Source organism: Fusarium oxysporum, chromosome 9 (genome assembly GCF_000149955.1).
Source record: "Fusarium oxysporum f. sp. lycopersici 4287 chromosome 9, whole genome shotgun sequence".
NCBI lineage: Eukaryota > Fungi > Ascomycota > Sordariomycetes > Hypocreales > Nectriaceae > Fusarium > Fusarium oxysporum.
Genome location: NC_030994.1, coordinates 1,601,074 through 1,620,960, shown reverse-complemented (window position 1 = coordinate 1,620,960; position 19,887 = coordinate 1,601,074). Strand labels below are relative to the sequence as shown.

At 48.5% G+C, this 19,887-nt stretch overlaps 11 protein-coding genes across 11 annotated transcripts in view; 5 read left to right on the top strand and 6 right to left on the bottom strand.

Moving 5' to 3' along the window:
• Positions 1-85: 85 nt before the first annotated feature.
• FOXG_09417 (uncharacterized protein) lies at positions 86-1,863 on the top strand. The gene is made up of 2 exons (XM_018388563.1): positions 86-607; positions 669-1,863. Exons 1-2 carry the CDS (start codon positions 416-418, stop codon positions 1,242-1,244), a joined length of 768 nt encoding a protein of 255 aa, XP_018246646.1. The 5' UTR covers positions 86-415; the 3' UTR covers positions 1,245-1,863.
• Positions 1,724-3,157, bottom strand: FOXG_09416 (uncharacterized protein; the record flags this gene model as incomplete). The annotated part of the gene is made up of 4 exons (XM_018388562.1): positions 1,724-1,858; positions 1,992-2,519; positions 2,810-2,992; positions 3,095-3,157. The coding sequence occupies 4 exons, from the start codon at positions 3,155-3,157 to the stop codon at positions 1,724-1,726; spliced, it is 909 nt and encodes a 302-aa protein (XP_018246645.1).
• A 1,132-nt stretch (positions 3,158-4,289) lies between these two features.
• Positions 4,290-5,416, bottom strand: FOXG_09415 (uncharacterized protein; the record flags this gene model as incomplete). The annotated part of the gene is made up of 3 exons (XM_018388561.1): positions 4,290-5,161; positions 5,219-5,279; positions 5,354-5,416. The coding sequence occupies 3 exons, from the start codon at positions 5,414-5,416 to the stop codon at positions 4,290-4,292; spliced, it is 996 nt and encodes a 331-aa protein (XP_018246644.1).
• Positions 5,417-6,757: 1,341 nt separating this feature from the next.
• Positions 6,758-7,486, bottom strand: FOXG_09414 (uncharacterized protein; the record flags this gene model as incomplete). Its single annotated transcript, XM_018388560.1, has 1 exon — positions 6,758-7,486. Exon 1 carries the CDS (start codon positions 7,340-7,342, stop codon positions 6,758-6,760), a length of 585 nt encoding a protein of 194 aa, XP_018246643.1. The 5' UTR covers positions 7,343-7,486.
• Positions 7,487-7,683: 197 nt separating this feature from the next.
• On the bottom strand, positions 7,684-8,358 carry FOXG_20044 (uncharacterized protein; the record flags this gene model as incomplete). The annotated part of the gene is made up of 1 exon (XM_018400322.1): positions 7,684-8,358. One exon carries the CDS (start codon positions 8,356-8,358, stop codon positions 7,684-7,686), a length of 675 nt encoding a protein of 224 aa, XP_018246642.1.
• Positions 8,359-8,496: 138 nt separating this feature from the next.
• On the bottom strand, positions 8,497-8,724 carry FOXG_20043 (uncharacterized protein; the record flags this gene model as incomplete). Its single annotated transcript, XM_018400321.1, has 1 exon — positions 8,497-8,724. The coding sequence occupies one exon, from the start codon at positions 8,722-8,724 to the stop codon at positions 8,497-8,499; it is 228 nt and encodes a 75-aa protein (XP_018246641.1).
• A 1,050-nt stretch (positions 8,725-9,774) lies between these two features.
• Positions 9,775-11,258, bottom strand: FOXG_09413 (uncharacterized protein; the record flags this gene model as incomplete). Its single annotated transcript, XM_018388559.1, has 3 exons — positions 9,775-10,212; positions 10,266-10,460; positions 10,614-11,258. 3 exons carry the CDS (start codon positions 11,256-11,258, stop codon positions 9,775-9,777), a joined length of 1,278 nt encoding a protein of 425 aa, XP_018246640.1.
• Positions 11,259-11,922: 664 nt separating this feature from the next.
• Positions 11,923-12,750, top strand: FOXG_09412 (AAT family amino acid transporter; the record flags this gene model as incomplete). The annotated part of the gene is made up of 1 exon (XM_018388558.1): positions 11,923-12,750. The coding sequence occupies one exon, from the start codon at positions 11,923-11,925 to the stop codon at positions 12,748-12,750; it is 828 nt and encodes a 275-aa protein (XP_018246639.1).
• Positions 12,751-12,801: 51 nt separating this feature from the next.
• Positions 12,802-13,569, top strand: FOXG_20042 (AAT family amino acid transporter; the record flags this gene model as incomplete). Its single annotated transcript, XM_018400320.1, has 1 exon — positions 12,802-13,569. The coding sequence occupies one exon, from the start codon at positions 12,802-12,804 to the stop codon at positions 13,567-13,569; it is 768 nt and encodes a 255-aa protein (XP_018246638.1).
• A 3,046-nt stretch (positions 13,570-16,615) lies between these two features.
• On the top strand, positions 16,616-19,393 carry FOXG_09411 (STE/STE11 protein kinase; the record flags this gene model as incomplete). Its single annotated transcript, XM_018388557.1, has 2 exons — positions 16,616-17,023; positions 17,084-19,393. The coding sequence occupies 2 exons, from the start codon at positions 16,616-16,618 to the stop codon at positions 19,391-19,393; spliced, it is 2,718 nt and encodes a 905-aa protein (XP_018246637.1).
• Positions 19,394-19,728: 335 nt separating this feature from the next.
• Positions 19,729-19,887, top strand: part of FOXG_09410 (uncharacterized protein) — a gene marked incomplete at both ends in the record, with an annotated part of 1,171 nt that continues 1,012 nt past the window's right edge. The window contains one exon of the mRNA XM_018388556.1: positions 19,729-19,740. Within this exon, the coding sequence (XP_018246636.1) occupies positions 19,729-19,740 (12 nt within the window). The remainder of the gene's footprint in view (positions 19,741-19,887) is intronic.

Below are 19,887 nucleotides of genomic sequence, written 5' to 3'. Positions count from 1 at the left end.
CAACCCTGGAAGGTCCATGCTGAGAGCTTATTGGCTATATTCTTCTTATCTTATCAGCTGATGTTGTCAGTCTGACCTGCTTATGCTTTTCCGAAAAGGGTAGCCGAGACCGTTGGATAGTTGCAGCTGCCAACTTCCAGGTGAAACTGCCAGAAAGACAAAGGTTTCAATTGTGTGAGGGCCTTTGATACCACAAAGCCTAGACACAAACGATGGACGATAACAGTCAGGTTTGGTAATTTAACTGATAAGTTAAGATGATTGTAGATCAAAACAGCCCCAAAATAGAAATCGACCAACTTTTGATTCCAACCTCACGTGACCATACGCTCGTCCGTGATTGAACCGGCGGTACTGGCATTTTTTCCCATCAGTCTCCAGTATCAAGGTTATCTCAACTTCACAGTGGGCGACCATGAACACGGCACCGACATCTCGACTGGGCCAATTGCCCAGCTACGTACGGATATGGGTGCGATACGGCCATTTCGGCAAGAAGAAGGATGGCAGAGGATTTCCTCCACCTGAGGGACATGGGGAGGATATCTGGGTATTTGGCCACAGAAGAACGAACCAAATTATTTACAGCTTTGATAAGACGCTAAACGTGAGTTCAATTATACAAAGTCTCTTATAAGCTGCATAGATGTGCTAACTTGATGTCGTAGGGTTTCCACGATCTTAAGCAACTCCCATTCAATGGTAAAAAGACAAAACCCGCCAAACTTCGAAAAGACTACTGGTCTCCCTTCGCACACATCTCCTTCCCCGCCGGTCAAGGCTCCATCGGTCGGTCTGTCTTCCAAAAATTGCGCGAGTTGAAGCACCTGCACGAGGTAGCATGGGACGACGACTTTCGATATAAGAACCCCGAAGAGTTCAGTGAAGCCGATCGCAAGCGAGTGGCCAAGCAGCAGGAGAAGGGCAACATGGATCATCGCCCCATCCGAACCAGAGAGGAGCGCGGCGTTGCTCTCAATGCCCAGAAGCCAAACTCCATTGCCGACATAGCGTCTGTTCTGGGCGGCGCTGGCCGCGGCAACAAAATCGTTCTATCAGAAGATGCTGAGGGTGCTGAGAAGAAGCTCTTGGATGTTAAGGTAAACTGGGCGAACGACCAGGACAGGGAGTACGCCCAGAAGTGGTCTGGAAATGTTACACATGGTCTGTTCGAAAAGCCGAGCTACATTTCGAACGAGCCCGAGAAGAAGGAAGAGAAGGCACCGGAGCCAGTGGCTGAATGAAGAACTCAAAGAGAAGATTGAAATGAACTAAAAGCCTCAGGAGATGGCATAGAAGGTGGTTGGGTTGGAGATTGAGTCTTCCACGAACATCCAGGCCCTCATACTTCAGTCATTATTACGCGTGTTCTACCTCCATTGTATAAAATGTGTATTTTGGACTCCATCGGATTGGACCATGTGGAAAGGTCTGTCATCGAGTGTCTGGAGACTTAAAAAGGACATTCCTCAGACAGTTGGCAAACGTTTGTAGATGAAGGAGCATGTATATATTCATCAGGTGGCGTGGTGCCAAAGTCGCTGTACGATAATAGCTGTACCATCAACTAAATCCAAACACTCATAAATCATTCATTACCTCGGTTCGTTACCAGGTGCAAAAGTCCAATCTGATATAGGGCGGAAACGCCAGAACAGGTCCAAACCGTAGAGAAAAAAAAGCAACCCCTGAAAAAGCAGAGCGAGCACATAGCTAATTTAATTTAGATAGGTAGCGCAAACTGCTTCAGGTACTCGTAATCAGCTACGTTGTCCTCGACCGTCTTGCGGATAACCTTTTGCGCCTCAGGACCATACTTGGCAGTCCATTCCTTATCTTCTGACTCGGTGGTCATCGTCTTCTTTAGTTAGCAATGTCAGCCTTTTTTCACCCTACCACAAGAAGCGCGAACGAACAGTGGATGTTGTTGCAGACCAACAGGTGGAGGGATAGTGGGGAGGGTGCGATTATAAAAAATCGTTTTAACGTACCTGGTGATGAGTACGGGGCCTCAGAGCCGAGCTCTTGATAGCATCGTTGTGCCAGCCATTCCATTTCTGGAAGGCAATGGTCGCATAGTTGCAATCTTCGTCGTTCCACTCGAGCATCTCGGGCTTGAAGTCAATACCCGTCTTCTCGCAGTAGAGACGGATGGTCTTCTCGGGGTTATCGAGAAGATCATCAGCGTCGATGACAACGAGGTTGTCCTTATCGACGATGTTCTCCTTGATCAGGAAATCAAAGAAACGCACGAGCTCCTTATAACCGGCCTCATTGGGCATGAAGTCATAAAAACCAGTGACTTCATCCAGAGGCGGCACCGTGCAACGGTAGTATGAGGGGATAGCTCGGCGAGGGTGGCGGATGAGGAATGTGAATTGGAACTGCTTCAGGACCTCTAGTGGCAAAACAGTTGGGTTGCCGGGCTCTTCCTCGCCCAGAGACGGCGCAACCTTGGTAGGCTTGTTGTCTGGGGCCATGAGGTAGTAGGCCATGTCCTTGATGAAGATTCGCTTGCCCTGGGAGGAGGTGTTAGTACATTGCATCAATTGATGAGTCTCTCTCATGGCGCCGTTCCCGCCAATGGCGAAAGGACGATAAGGATACGACATGTAACATTGATTGCATATTCATGACCATCATGTGTCAATCAAGCGTATGCTGCAGATAAAAAAACTTGGCCGTGGCACATGTTTCTTGTTTGGCTTGCAGTTCCCCTCATTCGAGAAGGCGGGGGAGTGACGGGGAGTTCGGGGAGTTCGGACGATCGCATGAACCATGAGGAGAATGGAGGGGAGGTTATACTAACATCTTTGCCCGCATCCATGACCTCGTTGAGGACGTCTTTGTAGGTCTTTTGCGAGAAACCACTCTGCTCGCGAGTGGCAGTGTCGTTTCTGAAACGATCACTGAGGATCTCAGGACCATAGTAGAAGGCATCTCCAAAAGGTTCGTGCACGCTCTCTAGGATATCGCGGCGGGCCATGAAGACCTGTCAAATAACCAGAGTTAGCATTATGGCAGGGAGCGCAATCATGACAATGTCAACACTGGGAAGACGGCATGATCTTGGGGTTTCGGGGGCTCAACATACCCGCTCAAAGGCCGTAGAGCATGCACGTGGGTGCGTGGCAGTGAAGATAGGGCGGAGCGCCATTTTGGGAGAAAAAACCAAGAGGAAAAGGGAGATATAGCAGATAAGTGTTGTCGCTGCAACATTAAGCTGGAGGAAGAGCAGAAAGGATGAGAAGAAGAGTAAACCTCCAAGGACACGAAACAGCAGATCAAGCCATTAAAAGGTATTCGAGACGCCCAGCGCACAGTACCTGAGTACTCACAGAGTTTGCTGGAGAGCTTCCGGACCATCGCCCGATGGTAATTGTTGAAGCGATGGTCCGTAGGCTATTACTAACCCGGTTAGATCCTCCCACCTTGAACCTGGGCGTGTGGCCCATGAACGACCCTTAGTGGTCTCCCTTTGAGTGTTGCGCATGCGGCGTGTACGTCATGTTGGTCGATAGTGGTCTCCGCTGGGGCAACTAAGACGAGATATCTCTCAAGTATCCGGGTTTTCTCGCTCCTCATTGATGCTTTTTGAGCCCATCCCACAGTCCCCCCAAGGCTTTATCGGGCCCTTCGTTTTTTTAATCCCTGCCCTTAGTGACCTTGCAAAGCTTTCCGAAGGGTCAATTCCTCCGACTTGCCCCACGCGGCTGGGTCAAGCCTGATCCAGGCCAATCCTATGAATCTCAAAAAACGCATGTCTTTTTCCGTTGCTGTGAGTTGTGTCCTGCAAGTGCCTGAACCGGATTTAATAGCGTAAACTCAACATTGGCAAACATGTTCGCGTATCCCGGGTAGTGGGGGATACGTCTCTTTTTCATGGGTGTCACCCTGCACAAGGCATCGCGGTGATGGTATACATAAGGTACCTAATGTAAATGTGAGACGTTGATAAGCGACCGATATTCCGTTTACAAAGCTTTTGTCTTTGACGTGGGACGGCCCGATGGCAGTACAGAAAATACAGTGTGATCTTCAATGCGCCCAGGCCCTGCTAAAGAAAGACCTGTCAGGGCGACATTAGAGAGCACGCAATCAGCCCCACTGGGCTCACGGGGAGTTCCCCAAAGCTTCTAAAGCTATTGTTCTGTTTCCGCGGGGAGTTCGTCGCGACTCGTCATGCTGCCTCTTGCATCGCGTGTATGCAAGAGGTGCTGCTAGTCGTCAAAGTGAATGCATGGATATCATGGAATTGGTGAATAATTCGTTCGTTGCTTTTGGTAAAGTTATATGTATCTCTCCCAGCTTCCAAGCCACCTCCAGCTCTCGGCCACGCGACTGATTTTTTCCAGCGCACCGTTGACCCGGCCCTCAGGATCGGCATACTTGTGACCTTCAAATTCAATGAAGAAAATGTACTGGAAGGGTTTCACGAGGCTTGGTAGAGTGTTGATGCTGGTCAAGTTTATGTCGAATGTTCGGAAACAGCTCAGCACATCCGCCAAAGCGCCAGGTGATGTGTGAGGTACTGTGAAAGAGACAAGCGACTTGCTTCCCTTCTCAGCAACAGCCTTTTCAGTTTTTTCAAGGTCCTTCGGGCCTGCAGCATTTTTACCAATCACGAAGAAACGAGTCGTGTTATCCTCTCTGTCCTCAATCGATTTTCCCAGAAAATCGAGACCATGAAGTTTAGCGGCGAGCTCGCTTGAGATGGCGGCCCAGGTACCCGTCGTGTCCTTACTGACAATTTCAGCTGCCTTGCTGGTTGAGCTGACCTCGAAAATCTCGACACCCTTGAGATAGGTGGAGATGAAAGCGGTACATTGGCCAAATGCTTGGGGGTGCGAATATAAGCGTTGAATGTGCTTGAGGCTTGCCAGGGGCCTGGACCGTGGTTTTGAAGGTGACGGGTCAGTGGCTGTTGGGGTGCAAGTACCGGATCCTTCAGCAATGTCTTCGACAGCTGGCACAGGGCTCTTGTGACCAACAAGACAATGGTGAACGTCCACGTATGTCTCGCCATCGACAGTGATATCCGGATAATGGTTCGTTCTGTCAGCCAGGTTGTCCAAGGTGAAGCTCACAGAACCATTGGTGGAGTTCTCAAACGGCACAACACCAGCTTGCACCTGGCCACTTTGGACCTGGTCAAATACGTCTTTGCCAGGAAAATCAGTACGGACATCCCGACTGCGATGTATTGACTAAAACGTACCATCGATAGTAACTGCAGGGGAGAATTCCCATGTTGACTCAGAAAAGGCCTGACGGACAGCCTATGGAGCCAGGTCAGTCAAGGCTAGTGTCATGCGGTTGTCGTTATAGGGGACAGCTATAGTATAGGCTTTACCTGATGGGTGTATGAGGCCACTGGGCCGAGGAAGCTGACAACAGGTTTGTGTTGGCTGGCCATGATGCCTTGGTTATGATCGGTGTCACCGGATCGACTGAGATTTTTGTTGCGACGTCAAACGGAATTCTGGTGCAGCGTGACTACACTTTCAGCCCCGAGTCTTAGGGTTATTCGTATACCAAGAATGGTTAGGTCTCTAGGAATGTTGTGTTGCAATGTCTTGCTTGAGAATGAGGCTGTCACCAAGCTGTGAGGATTGGGATGAGATGCAGTCAATTGGCTCAGTGACGAAACTTCTCACAGGCTATTCCGTCTTTGCTCGTCTGTGGGTGTCTTCGACTCCAGCTTTGACCCAATTGAACACCAAAGAAGGCGTTGGCGATGTCGTGATAATGTCGTGATCGTGGGGGAGGAATGAATTCCCTCCCAATTGTGTGATGAAAAGTTGCAGGGTAGTACAGCACTAACAGTTTTTAGGCGGGCAAATACGGGGTTTGAGATAGTGAGCCACTTGGTTCATGCGGGGTTCAACTGGCCACTGCGAGATCGGTTTAAACAGGAAAGGTTGGTTTTGGCTATGTTAGGAGAATAAAGCAATGAAGTTTCTGTGAAATGAGATCCTGCCTGGTATGAAACTTATATAAAGATCAGAAGCCGATATTTCCATGAGGTGAGAAAATAAAGGAGCGAAAAGGTTAAGTCATGGCGTTTTCTTTTCTTACAACGTCCATAATTGTATTATACTGGGGCAAAAGCCGACATCGCTGCCTCTGTTCACCTTATAATTGAAACTACCTTAGAGAATAGCAGAAAGCTTAAGACTTTAATCTTAAATGGGAAGGGCGATACATATGAAAGGCTTGATTTATAGTTGTAAGTATTTGAAATGTCTCCTATGAGCTCTTCTTTTAAAAGATGGTTGATTGGATTGACTTGACCTAGGGTAAGAAAGTGAAATACATAATAGTTTATATGCTGGCTTACACAAAGACATAGACTTGTATCCTAAGTGAGGAAAAGACTTAAGTGAATTACATAAGACTTAAAGGTAATTTTAATATAACTTAGTAGGCTCTTAGATTAATTTAGAGGTTAAAGGCCTTTCTTCTATTAATTTTGTAATTAAGAAAAAGAATAATTATCAACTAATACTTTTATTATCGATTCTATAACCTCCGAAACCAAACAATTTACTCTTAAACATATTAGATCTAACTATTTGAATGCGCTTAATAAAGAAAGGCACGAGGAAAGTTCAACCTCATTCCAGTAATATGCTATCGATTTGGACCATGCAGCAGGCTGATATTGCAACACAGGACACAACAAAACATTGGCTCAGTCATAATCGAATAGAACAGTTCGTATGTAAAATTATTCTCCTATTGCTCAACTCTTCGTTTATCTCACAAATTGATCTGCGAAGCTTGCCCCGAGTCCAACAGCTTCATAGTGCTTTCGTGCCTTGTCCAACTTGCTGAAAACATCTTCCACGCCAACAGGATTGCCATCAGGGTCAACATAGATATAAGCCCCTGTGACATGAAACATGGTCACCATCTCCTTCACATCCTCCGGAACCTCAAGAGTATGAATATCTCCAGGAGGTTCAAAGGCATAACCGCCCTCTGTCGCCCACCACGGATGTTCTAGATAATGCCAGCGGCCCTTGAGAACTGTTGCGTGCACGCAACCAGCGTGGCGATGGCGCGAGAGGATACCAGATCTTCGGACTCGAAGAATGTTGACAAAGTAGCCGCCAGAAACAGAGAGAAGAAGAGGTCGGAACCAAACGTCTGGTGCTTGTGGGACCCAGAGGCGCTCGTCGCATTCAAAGTCGAAGATTCCTGGAACGACAAGGTCGTCAGGAACAGCGGGAAGACGGGGACCTCGATATGGAACAGCGGCTTGATCCGCACGTTCTTTGAGCTCTTCTTGCTTCGAGGTATTTGATACCATAGTGACGGTTTGCGTTGTAGTAGCCATCTTGGCGATTGATAAGATTTCTTCGGGTATGAGAAGGGAGAGTTAGTTTGTGTTGGTGTGAGGAGCTTAGACACAAGCTGGTGTTTTATAATCCTTTACCACCGGGCGATCAACATATTCACGCTTATGTATCTTACATTTAAAGTCTAATGCAGCAGTAGTGAGGTGATAAGAGTGTATGTCGTTAAGCCGCATGGCGCAAACTCTGGCGCCAACGGCGGCCCCAGATCGGGGGTGGAGCTTAATTGAACGAAGGTCGTATGCCGCTGACATACTTTCCAGGAATTAACTTGTATTCAATGGGAAAAAGAAGCTTTTTCTCGGTATTCGGAACTTCGCAATTACGAAATGGAAAGCTTCCAGCCCCGTTGCTTCACCACATCTAGCCAGTCCACCTTATCTTGGTCTTCCCTCCTTGATCCATCCATTCTTCGCCGCCATACTTCATCAAGAACATCAAGACAAGCTTCAACGTTTCGGAATTTCCGCCACTTGATCATCTCGCCAAGCTTCTCTCTAATGATTTCTATCTCACTTGTCTCGTGGGCTTCTCCTCCTGCCATGAACAGTGGGAAAAGGAGGGAGCATTCCACGAGGCAACCCTCTGACACTTGTCTGCTAAGCTTACATATCGACTCTACACAAGCCTTCAGCTTCGCTTTCAAAATGCCAGAATAGCTGTTAATGTAGCGAGCAAGGGTTCGGTATAGATGAATGAGCGCCGCGTTGCGATAGGCTTCACCAAGCAACGCTAGCGGTGAATCATCGTGGCCTGAAGGGCAAACCCAACTCTGGAGTTCACTTTCTATCTTTTGTGAACGTTCAGCAAAACTATAACCGCGGGTCTGTGATCCCAATTTTGCTTCTGCGAAGTCGGCATTCAGAATGCTAGTCTCGAAGATGAGATAGAGTATCCGCGACGCAAATCCAAAATAGGGATCTGCAAGTGTGCCATCCTCTGAGGCCCAGTAGAACCCCCTTACTAATGGACGACAATCCATCGAGACACTCATCATGATATCGTGATAGGCGAAATTGCGGAGAAGCCACCTCCCCTCAAAGGTAGCCTGAACAGCTTGCTTCGGATCCACCACCGCAAGAGAACCCTCTGACTGCCAAGCTAATGCAGCAGCTGCGCCTGTCAAGTGAGGATACTAGGCATCGGTAGCCTCGGATATTGACTCCATAGAACAGAGGACCATGGTCACAGCGAGGCACATCTCAGTTGATAGCTCACTCTGCTTCATTGACTTTTGAAGCTGAGCCAAAGCATGTCCACGGTGCCTTAGCGAATCCGCTCTGAACTTCTCGTCCCGTAATGCTAAGTGGGAAGAAGCCCATGCTGAGACGGCATACATCAGGGCAGGGCATTCGAACGCCATGGGAAGGATAACTTTGCAGGTAAGCTGATGAAGTTATCTAGTGCTCGGTGCACATACCGGAGAGGAAACAGTTGTTTTCGAGATTCGTGGTCAGTAGAAACGCAAGTGTCACCGTGTAGTAACGCAGCATCACTCGTCTGCTTCCCACAAGATTTTTCGAGTTGGCGTCACCAGGTTCCAGCGATAGTCCAAGAGGTTGGCATAGTTGCGTGACCTCTTTGATTTGATGGTCTATGCTCGGGGTTCTCACAACTCTTGTCTCGGTCACTTCAGAACCTCCCGTTGCCGCCCCAGGTGAGGGTAGCACTGAGCGTGGAGGCTCCCGCTTGCATACTAGGTTGAGACGCAAACAGTGACTGCAGATAGGGTAAAGCTGATCACATTTCTTCTTTCTGGGATTGATTAGCATAGCGACCTAAATGATGCATGAGACCCTTGACATACCGTTGACGACATGTTAGACATCCACGCTTCTGTCGAGTATAGCCACCTCTCCGAGTTGAAGCCGAAGGTGGGGCTCTAAGTGATTCCGTTCATGGGACTCAAAATCTTGATCCGATTCTACTCAGGAGCCCGAGTAAGCTTTGAAATGACCAAGAGCGCTATGGGCGGTGATATGAAGGAAGAGAATTAGAGAGGAAGATTGAAGATTGAAAGTTTCAGGCCACATCCCGTAATCAACGACACTCATGCACGGCGCTATGGGCGGGAGAGGCTAATCTGAAGATGGTAACGTGGGGTTATGCGGGGAACCTAATCCTGGGGTAGATCGTTGGCCGAGCTTGTTAGTGCAGATATCGAATAAACGACGAGTCAGAAAGGAGCAGGCACAAGGGAAGATGTTGTAATGCTGCAAAATTGATTGAATTTTTTTTTTTTTTAGCTATCTTGGTGGCTATAGCCATGGGCCGCACCAATCTCTTTTATCAAAAGGCTAGGGACCATAGAGCTTAGACAGACTGATAGCCATTTACAATACCTGAATGGACATTGGGTTGGATTTCAATGAACTTTTACTACAACTAATGAACTATCTATTTTGAAGCATGATTAGAGTCGCGCTCCTTGAATATCAATAACCTCAGACATCACAGTCTGAATAGATTCCCGTAGAATACCAACCATCCGCCCCAATTCAGACTCAGTTACCACATATGGGGGAGACATTATGACATGATCAACATGGATATCCCCAGTTTCACCTAGGTTTCCCAAAATATTCAAGCCCAGATCAAGCGCCTTGTCCACGATCTGGTGGCACAGTCTCATATTTGCCGGGAAGGGTGTTTTGGTGCGACGATCTTGAACGAACTCAACAGCCCAAAAAAGACCACGCCCACGGATATCGCCGACAAATTCCATATGTCCAAGATTTGTTCTCAGGAGCCTCTCCAAGACTTTACCCATTTCTTGGACATTGGTGAGAATATCTTCATCACGAATGATGCGCTGAGCCTCAAGGGCTGCAGCGCAAGCCACTGGGTGAGCCTGTTGAGAAAGTCAGCCAGTTCCAAGTCAACTTCTTGTCATATAAAGCTCACTTGGAATGTGTGTCCATGGGCTAATCCACGAGATCCGTCTGCGAGGGCGTCGGAAATCTTATTGCGAAGCAACACGCCAGATAGGGGAACAAAACCTCCACCAAGAGCTTTGCCTATCATCTGAATATCAGGCCCTGAAATGCCCTCCTGCTCCCAAGCATGCATAGTGCCGGTTTTCCCCATACCGCACATAATCTAAGATGTATTAGCAAATATGGTTATCGGTACAATCAATAGTAACTCACTTCATCTAAGATCAAGAGGACATCATGTTTGTCGCAAATCTCTCGGACAGCCACGAAGTATCCAGGTACAGCAGGAAGGCAACCTAGAGTAGTTCACACTGACAGTCTCAGCCACAAATGCAGAAACGTTCTCGGGTCCAATACGGAGAATCTCTGCCTCAAGTTGATCTGCCAGACGCTTGACATAATCTTCGTCGGATTCGTTTCCCTTCAGCCTATAAGCGAAGCAGGGGTCAACGAAGCTTACATTATGAGAGAGCCAGTGGCGGTACATGGCCCTTCGAGATTTGTGGCCAGAAACACAGAGTGCTCCAATCGTGTTTCCATGATAGCTCTGTTTTCTTGCGATGACATGGTGCTTCTGGGGCATTCCTCGCTCGTGCCAGTATTGTGTTGCGAGCTTGATAGCAGCATCAGTGGCTTCGCTTCCAGAGTTGACGAATATGGCCTTGGACAGGCCACCGGGTTGCCCTTGCAGAAGCATCGACGCAAGCTCCTCGGTTACATCGCAAGTGAAACGTGCGCCAGAGTAGAGATAAGGAAGCTGGTTCATCTGGTTCGCGACCACTTCAGCAATCTCTGGACGTCCAAAGCCGAGACATGATACGGCTGGTCCGGCTGAAGCATCAAGGATTTCACGGCCAGACTCGAGAAAGAGAGATACACCTGAGGCAGAAACGACTCTTTCAGGTTGATCAGCGAATGAGCGATGGAGAATGTTTGAGTTGGAGACAAAAGGGTGAGCCATCTTGGATAGTTGAGATTTACGGTCTGTTGCTAGATGCCAGATCTGAATCTTTGAGAGCTAGGTTTGCTAGATATATTCGTCATATCATCAACTCTCTTTCCGCCCTACTTGATATCTAGGATACTTTAGGCGACTTAGTATCAGCCTCCAAACCAGTCCCGAACTTACCTATCATGAAGCCCCCTCATGAAATCCCGCCGTTGGCGCCGGGTGAGCTTAATAGCGGCGCCAACGGCGTGGAAAGGCCCAGACTATCAACTACTGATAGACAAGGTTTCTCCGCACTTCCCCCGCGCTGCAAGCCTCCATATATCGGCGATAGGTAAATTGATAGCCGTGTAAGTGAAGACTTCCATGTTGCTGGTAGTCGTGTCAAACCAAGATGAGGGACACCTTTCGCTATCGACTTGGCCTATGTTATTCATGAAGATACCTACCTCAGTAGTTTTATTAGTGCATCGTGACTTCCTATTGGTCAAGGTACCCTCCTTCCATGCCATGGTCGCTTGGGGCGACTTGTGTGGTAGGTACTGGTATGGGCGTTCTTGCTTAATATAAAATGAGCAAGAAGGTTCCCTTTTCCATATCTTGCAAAACACTCTTATTCTCTTCTTAAATCTCTATTCGACCTTGTCTCGTTGGTGCATCGATATTCATTCCAGCCATGTCAGAGTCTATCCTCCCGGGTCCGGGGCCCCATCCTCTCAAAGCCAGGGATGAGCAAGAAAAGTCCCCAAGTCATCTTGGTGAAGTTGAAACCATTCGAAATGGTAGCTCCGATCCCGAAAGAAACGAAGATATACACCGTGGCTTCAAGCCTCGGCACTCTCAGATGATAGCCATAGGAGGTGCCATTGGAACTTCACTGTTCCTCGCCCAAGTTCTTCGCATTGGCGGTCCTCTGTTCCTTCTGATTTCGTATGGAGTTTTGTCTATACTCGTCTACTGCATCGTCACTGGAATCGCCGAGATTGCAACTTATCTCCCTGTTCCGGGAGGCACTATGGCCTACTACGGACACAAATATGTGTCTCGCAGCATGGGCTTTGCAATGGGATATCTCTACTGGTACTCACTTGGCATCTTGATCCCTTATGAATTCGTCGCTTCTACACTTCTCATCAACTATTGGGGCACTGCGGTTAATGGCGCCGTGTGGATCACCATCATATATGTTGTCATCGTCATTGTGAACCTCTTCCCGGTCAGAGTCTTTGGAGAATGCGAGTTTTGGAGCGCAGGCATGAAAGTTCTCCTCATCTTAGGCCTCATCTTTCTCTCCATTGTGCTGTTTTTCGGGGGAGGCCCTGATCAAGATGCTATCTACTTTCGATACTGGAAAGACCCCGGCCCAGTGAACACTTATATCGTGGAGGGCGATGCCGGACGACTCGTTGCACTACTTCAGTCTTTTGTTCTAGCATCCTTCGCATTCGTCTTGGCTCCTGAACAACTCATCGTGACAGCAGGCGAGATGCAATCGCCACGCTAAAACCTCCCCCGAGCCGCTCGACGATACATTTGGCGCCTGATCGTTCTTTTCATGCCCTCCGTCCTCGGAATTGGTGTAATCTGCGCATCAAATGACCCCCGACTTGCAGCACCTGGGACTGCGCGCTCACCTTTCATTATTGCCATCAAGAACGCCAGCATCCCTGTCCTGGATAGCATCGTCAATGCACTGATCCTCCTTTCAGCGATCACGGCTGCGAACGCATTCCTCTACTCTGCCTCTCGGAATCTTTATTCACTTGCAAAGGCCGGAAATGCACCTGCAATATTCAAGAGATGTAATAGATATGGCCTTCCATATTATGCAGTATTGATCACTGCCTCCCTCGGATGCCTAGCATACCTCAGCCTGTCAAATAGTAGCCTGACGGTCTTCAACTGGCTAATCAATCTCACCAATACCTCCGGCTATATTAGTTGGATCTGCTGTGGTATAATTTATGTGAGATACCGCAATGCCATCACTCACCATAAGTTGGAGTCCCCATATCGCTCCCGCCTCCAGCCGTGGGGCATCTACTTCGGAGTCATTGTCTCCATCATTCTTTTACTCATCAACGGATTCACTGTCTTCTTTCCTTCACAATGGTCAGTGGGTGATTTTTTCACGGCTTACATCGGCATCCCTGCGTTTCTGCTCATCTACTTTGGCCACCGACTGTATCATCGGGGAGATGGGTGGGTTAGAAATCCTGAAGATGTTGATATGTATGAAGGGATGGATGAAGTACTGGCTGCAGAAAGACCACCGCCCGTTAGGGGCAACATCACTCGGAGACTGTGGGCCTCGGTAGAATAATCTTCGAAGATCTGCCCTGGGCCTGCTGCATAGTCCTCAGGGAGCAAGAAAACTTCTGACCCTAAGCTTGGATGCCAAAAATAAGTAGTCTAAAGGTCTCCTAAGTCTAATCTAAGTTTATATGAGTATTTTTGTCATTTAGAAAAGAGGTCTCAAGTCGTTCTGCCTCCCCTTGATAGTCTAAATCGATATTACATTACTGGACAAGGTTTATCTTTCCCCATGACTTTCTTTATCGAGCGTATTAGAACAGTTAGATATATTTGAGAGTAAATAGTTCAGCCTTCAGGGGTTATAGAATCGACAGGCAATAGCTTATTGTTATTCTTCTCGTTGATTACCAGTCCAACAGATGAAAGACTACGTACCTCTAATTAAGATACCAAGAATACTCTAAGGCCCTACTAAGTTATACCAAACTAACCTAACTCTTATTAAACTTACCTTAGTCTTTTTATTTTTTAGGATACAAGGCTTAAATTTTCTTGCCTCCCTTGGATCTATGCATTGACCGTTTTGTCCAACTGCAAATGCACCGTATATTGAAGGGCCCCCTTCAATGTTCGAACAATGCTGGTGAAGATGGATATGCCGAAGGTGATATGAGGGAGATGATGATATACTGGCTATTAAGGCTAACTATATCATTGATGCTTGTGCATAGTACCCGCAGGGAGGTAAACAGGTGGGATGATACTGATAGCATGATACATACAAGCATTGCAAACAAATCGATCGGATCGTAGGGCCGGGTGACAATTGATGTCCATGTGCGCCTGATAATCCTTGACAACCTCCTTATAACCTTGGTCCCTATACGTCGCATTAACTCCTGAAGACTCATACTTTGAGATACCCCTATCATATTGTTGGCACGTATAGGACAAAGCTCTCAGCAGTGCGTGGGTATTGATATCAGATCGCCCACTTTCCGATCAACAGAGAGTCCAAGCGTAGAAAGCAGGCACGGATTACGAGGCCAGTTACGATGACGAAGCTCCTTTGACGACCGTGCTATGTACTCCGAAGCGTAGATTTCCATCAGGGGGTAAGGCGTCTAATAAGTGGTATTAACTGAAGCAATGTGATTACTGTAATGGATGGATATAAGAATTAAAAGTCACAAGTTATACATGTGCAATGTGCATACCCCGGATAACACGAAGGACTGATCAAAGATAACGGGGAACAAACAAATGAACGATGCCGAAATTAGAAGTTCCCGACCACTGATAACTTGTTAGGTGATTAGACGTGGGAAGTGAATGCGAATGTGGATATGGCCTGACAGCCTCCATTCCTATGAGAGGTCGGTAAGCACGTGGTAAGCAATTAAGTTACGGCTACCTTACCTTTCTTTATGCAAGATGGGAACAAGTAAGTCACCCGTTTCAACTCAATCAACCGCTATAATTCAATAGCTCGCTCACGGACATTTCTTCATTCCCAAGTTTGTTTCTCGAACCCATTGGGGAATATTAGCAACACGTTGTTTTTATTTCCCTGTATCAAACTACACAATCAGCAAGAAAACAACTGGACAGCGGGAGAGAAATGCGCTCTTTTAACTCGGACGGCGTCATCCGAGTGGCCCCGGTCGAAACACGGTCTGTTTCACCAAGGACCAGCAGCCGACCTATCAAGGCAATTTACAGGCGCCTCGATCCCAGCTGCCAGGGTCTAGGCTCACTTTGTTTCATGCTCCGACACTCCACGAATCAGCAAGCCAAGTTGGAGGTTGTGTATTTGGTGACGATGAGTTACACTCAAAGACACAATATCTGTCGCTGTCCGTCTTTGTGCTTCAGTTTCAAGTTGTGGTGGTTCTCGTCATGGCGCTAATATCGTCCGTCCAGACGGTCTATCTTTGGAAGACTGGCACGACATGTTTCGTGGGCGGAGACTGTAGAACATACTTGAAACTCGCTCGCGCGCATCCATTGTCAGCAAAAGCCCTAGCCTCATCTCTTGTGCATGAAGGCGACCAGAATTCCATATTCTATGCACACGAGACTTTAGCGGCGGCTCTGCCCTTGTCTTTTCGTCACGATCAGCGTGGCATGTGGAGCTCTTTTCCCCTCTGGAACTCTGTAACGACGCCGCGCGATCAGATCGCCCATTCCATTATCCCTTCCATCTGGTCTGATTCCGGGGATCGCTTCGTGTTGACCTCTGTTGTTCTTCATGGTGGAGTTTTACCCGACTCTCGGGCCATCTAGCATTAACAATTGCTCCCTGTAGCATGGTGTCGGGCAACTCTTCAGGTCCTTCACATTAGCGAGCCAGTAGCTCATCCAACCATCCGGCGTCTATTGATTCGTGAGCCTTCCATCCATCACAGCGTGATTATTAGCCTACAGGGGCCACATCTGACGCTTCAGAGTTGGCCAAGACCCTCCCCCCCAAAACCTGAACCAGGCTAATGAAGCACCACTTCACCGTCTAGAAGGTACCTGCAGGTCTTGCAGATACCTGGCCGGTGCTGCTGATAGGCACTACGAATGCGCACTAAAATGTTCTAGCTCAAAGTACCCGCTGTCTTGGTGGTACCTTCGCCGCAACCACCGCCAGTCCCCTGCTCATTCTCCATTCCCCTGCACCCGAGCTGCCAAACCGTCCCATTCCCCCTCAGGCCTGGCCTCTTTGGCTAATAATTTGTATTCCACCTCACCATTGTCCGCCCATCGTCACTCTTTCTCCTCCAAACCTCACCTCACCACCAAAAGCTCAGCTTCAGCTTTGGTGGACCTGGACCTGGATCTCTCTATACTCTTCTTCATTTCTTTATGAAGTGCTTCGCGTTGATCGCAGTTTCTACTTGTTTGGCTCCGCGTTACTAATAATACAGAATAGAGCTTCCACTGGCTCTATCTCCCATCCTCCGCCACTTCGCACATACTCCAATCACCATCGGGTGAGCGACCATCGATCGACTCAGCTGGGTCTGGGTATCCCACCTCGTTTCGGTGTCTCAGGCGCCGCCATTTGACGACGAACAATACCTTGAATCACACCACTTGCAAACACTCTTGGCTGCGCATTCACCATGGCCATGCTAGCTTCAAAAGCGTCGTTTCCCGCCGGCTTGGGTGCTTCGTCCCTCACTCCTGTTCCTTCTCAGCCCACAATGGCCCCGCCCAGAAGAGCTCCCACGATGCCCTCTTCAGGTGCTTACGGCAGCCCGACAGAATCCGAATTCAACGAAAGCGACCCCGCCGAATCCGTCAAGAACTGGGACGAAGAGCAGGTCTGCGAATACCTGCGATCTGTAAAGTGCGGCGAGTATGAAAAGATCTTCCGAAAAAATCACATCAACGGCGAGAATCTCCTGGAAATGGATAAAGATGTGCTTAAAGAAATGGGTGTTGAGAAGGTCGGCGATCGCGTCCGCCTTTTCCTTAGCATCAAAAAGCTGAGAACTAGGGCATACGCCAACGAGAAGAAGCGGAATCGGGTAGGCTATATCGGCGATGGCTATAGTTGCTGGGCTCTCAGACTGACCGTTCGTGTCTAGGATTCATTTGGCGGACTCGATATTCACATCACTGCACCCCATGACTCGCCAAGAATGCACACATCTCGAGGTGTTCCGACATCTTCTTCCAACAAGCGGTTTTCAAGGCAAATGGATTTACATGGTGCTTTGGATAATGGCATGAATTCCTCAAGACCAAACTCCCCTCTCCCTGGTACCGATCTGCGGAACCTAAGGGCCCGAGGGAAGACATATGTCACAAGCCCTGTAAATGCTCAAGGCCAAAGGATTGTGATTACCAACCCGGATCTTCCGGCAAACCGTCTGGTAACGACCCATACCAGGAATAACTCCAGTATGGACGGTTCACTGATGGCTGCCTTACCACAGGGTCAAGAAGTTATCCGCGTTATATCGACTGGCGGCGTTACGAAGGTTGTCAAGATTTCCGCGTGTAATACTTGCGAGGAGGTGATGCGGGTGACTCTTCGAAAGTTCGCTCTGCGTGAGGACCACGAAAGGAACTACTGTTTCTGGGTTTTGGCTGGCATCGATCCTGATCCAGGCCAGTGCCGACGACTGGGCGATACGGAACTTTGGCGCATTATCAAGGACCAACGACGACCGGAACGAAATCGACTGATATTACGGAGGGTTCCAGCAGGAGAACCAGGGGAGGCGGAACTGCAGCGCGCTGCTGCCATTGCCATGGAAGAAGAGCAACAGAAGCACGCCCGAGCTCTGGAAACAGTGGACAAGCGAAGTCAACTGAAGGTTCAGAAAATGCTTGGGGAGAAATGGAACGATCAGCTGCAGTCCCCATTGTCGCCAATATCTTACCAGGATCGGGAGCGAAATCTACACAACGCAGCCAAGGATCTGGAGCGCCCCCCATCAGAGATTGAATCGCGGCCGGCTCGACGTGTCGGAGCCCTACGACAGTTTGGAGGTCTTCGACCTCCCAGCGAGTTGATTGCTTCTGATCTTACCTCGTACTTCCCTGACCACACCAGAGAAGACATTGACCGCACAGCCCGACTTTCCATGCGACGGTCAACTCGCTTGAGCAAGGTCAACAGCCGGCTCAGCGTTGCTAGCAGCCTCAGCTTTGCCTCCAGTATCCAGGATGCGCCTCCTATCCCAACCATTGCTGATTCTTGGCTTAATGCCAATTCTCAGCTTGCCAAGGTGAAGTCTCGGGATTCCCACATTCGTGTTCCTCAGAATGCCTACAACCGGGATTCAGTAACATCATCGGTGCTTGACACCCTTCAAGAGGAGTCTTCTCTCGAGCCCAACCGCAAGTCGTATGTCTCTTTTACTGAGAGTGGCTCTGACTCGGCTGCGTTGAGTGTCACTGACCCTGAGGGCAACACCACGGCCACAAGCTACTATGATGGTGACAACTCAACGGGCTCCGGATCATTCCAGGAGCTTCGCCAGGCATTGACCAATGATGGCGACGACGTAGATGAGGAGCTACAAAGCTTCCTGGCTGGAGAGTCCTGGGGCGACGACAAATGGATGAAGGGTGCGCTTATCGGCCAAGGTTCATTCGGCAGTGTGTACCTGGCTCTCCATGCTGTTACTGGTGAGCTTCTCGCTGTGAAGCAGGTCGAGACACCTGCTCCTGGAGCCAACAGCCAGGGCGACACACGCAAGAAGGGCATGATCGAAGCACTCAAGCGAGAAATAAGCCTTCTTCGCGATCTTCGACATCCTAATATTGTGCAATATCTTGGTTGCAGTTCCTCAGCTGATTATCTCAATATTTTCCTCGAGTATGTGCCTGGTGGATCAGTTCAGACGATACTCAACTCGTACGGTGCGCTCCCAGAGCCGCTGGTTCGCAGTTTTGTTCGACAAATTCTGACTGGCCTTTCATACCTACACAACCGGGACATTATCCATCGCGACATCAAGGGAGCCAACATCCTGGTGGACAACAAGGGAACCATCAAGATTTCTGATTTCGGCATTTCAAAGAAGCTGGAGGCCTCCAACATTCTAAACGGCGCCAACAACAATAAGCACCGCCCTTCACTGCAAGGATCCGTTTTCTGGATGGCGCCTGAAGTTGTGAAGCAAACATCGTATACTCGCAAAGCAGATATCTGGTCGCTTGGGTGCTTGGTGGTGGAGATGATGACTGGTAGTCACCCTTTCCCCGACTGCAGTCAGCTCCAGGCTATCTTCAAGATTGGGGGCGGAAAGGCGGCTCCTACAATCCCTGAACATGCGAGCGAGGCAGCCAAAGAGTTCCTTGCGCAAACCTTTGAAATTGACCACAACCTACGACCTAGCGCGGACCAGCTGATACTCAGCCCCTTCCTGATCCCAATCACCTAATTGTAATACGGGCGGGTTATCAGGCTCCATGGGGGTCCAAAGCTGAACGAATTACGAAGTGCTCAACGTTGCTATTGATGGGATACGGGAGCTGCAAGGCTATTTATTGATGGGTTGGATTTGGAGGATTTACTCAAATCATGAGTAGGCGTGGAGTGGTAATCTCAAACAAGGCCTGAGAGAAGCAGAATGTGTTTTAACTTGCAAAGAAGATTATGGCTGTGCGGCGTATGCGTGATGAATGATTTGCGATACCACGTTCGCTCTGATTTAATTTACCTGAACTAGAGGATTGCATCAGGATTGGGATGAAAGGTAGCATTTTCTCTTTAGACATGGGGCAAGGAGTTTGGTAGATGAGAAGATGAACGTACCTGAGTAGTAATATGAGTCAAAAGAGACTAAGAATTCCAAGAGACAAGACAGCCCAAGGATTATGACAAAGACAAAGACAAAGACAAAGACAAGGGATTGTACCAAAGTTCCAATTTTCA

Bases quoted from the DNA above. Each gene is read 5' to 3' on its own strand.
- FOXG_09417 (XM_018388563.1), top strand. From the start codon at position 416: ATGAACACGGCACCGACATCTCGACTGGGCCAATTGCCCAGCTACGTA. The intron at 608-668 runs GTGAGTTCAATT...TTGATGTCGTAG, and splicing joins GCTTTGATAAGACGCTAAAC to GGTTTCCACGATCTTAAGCA.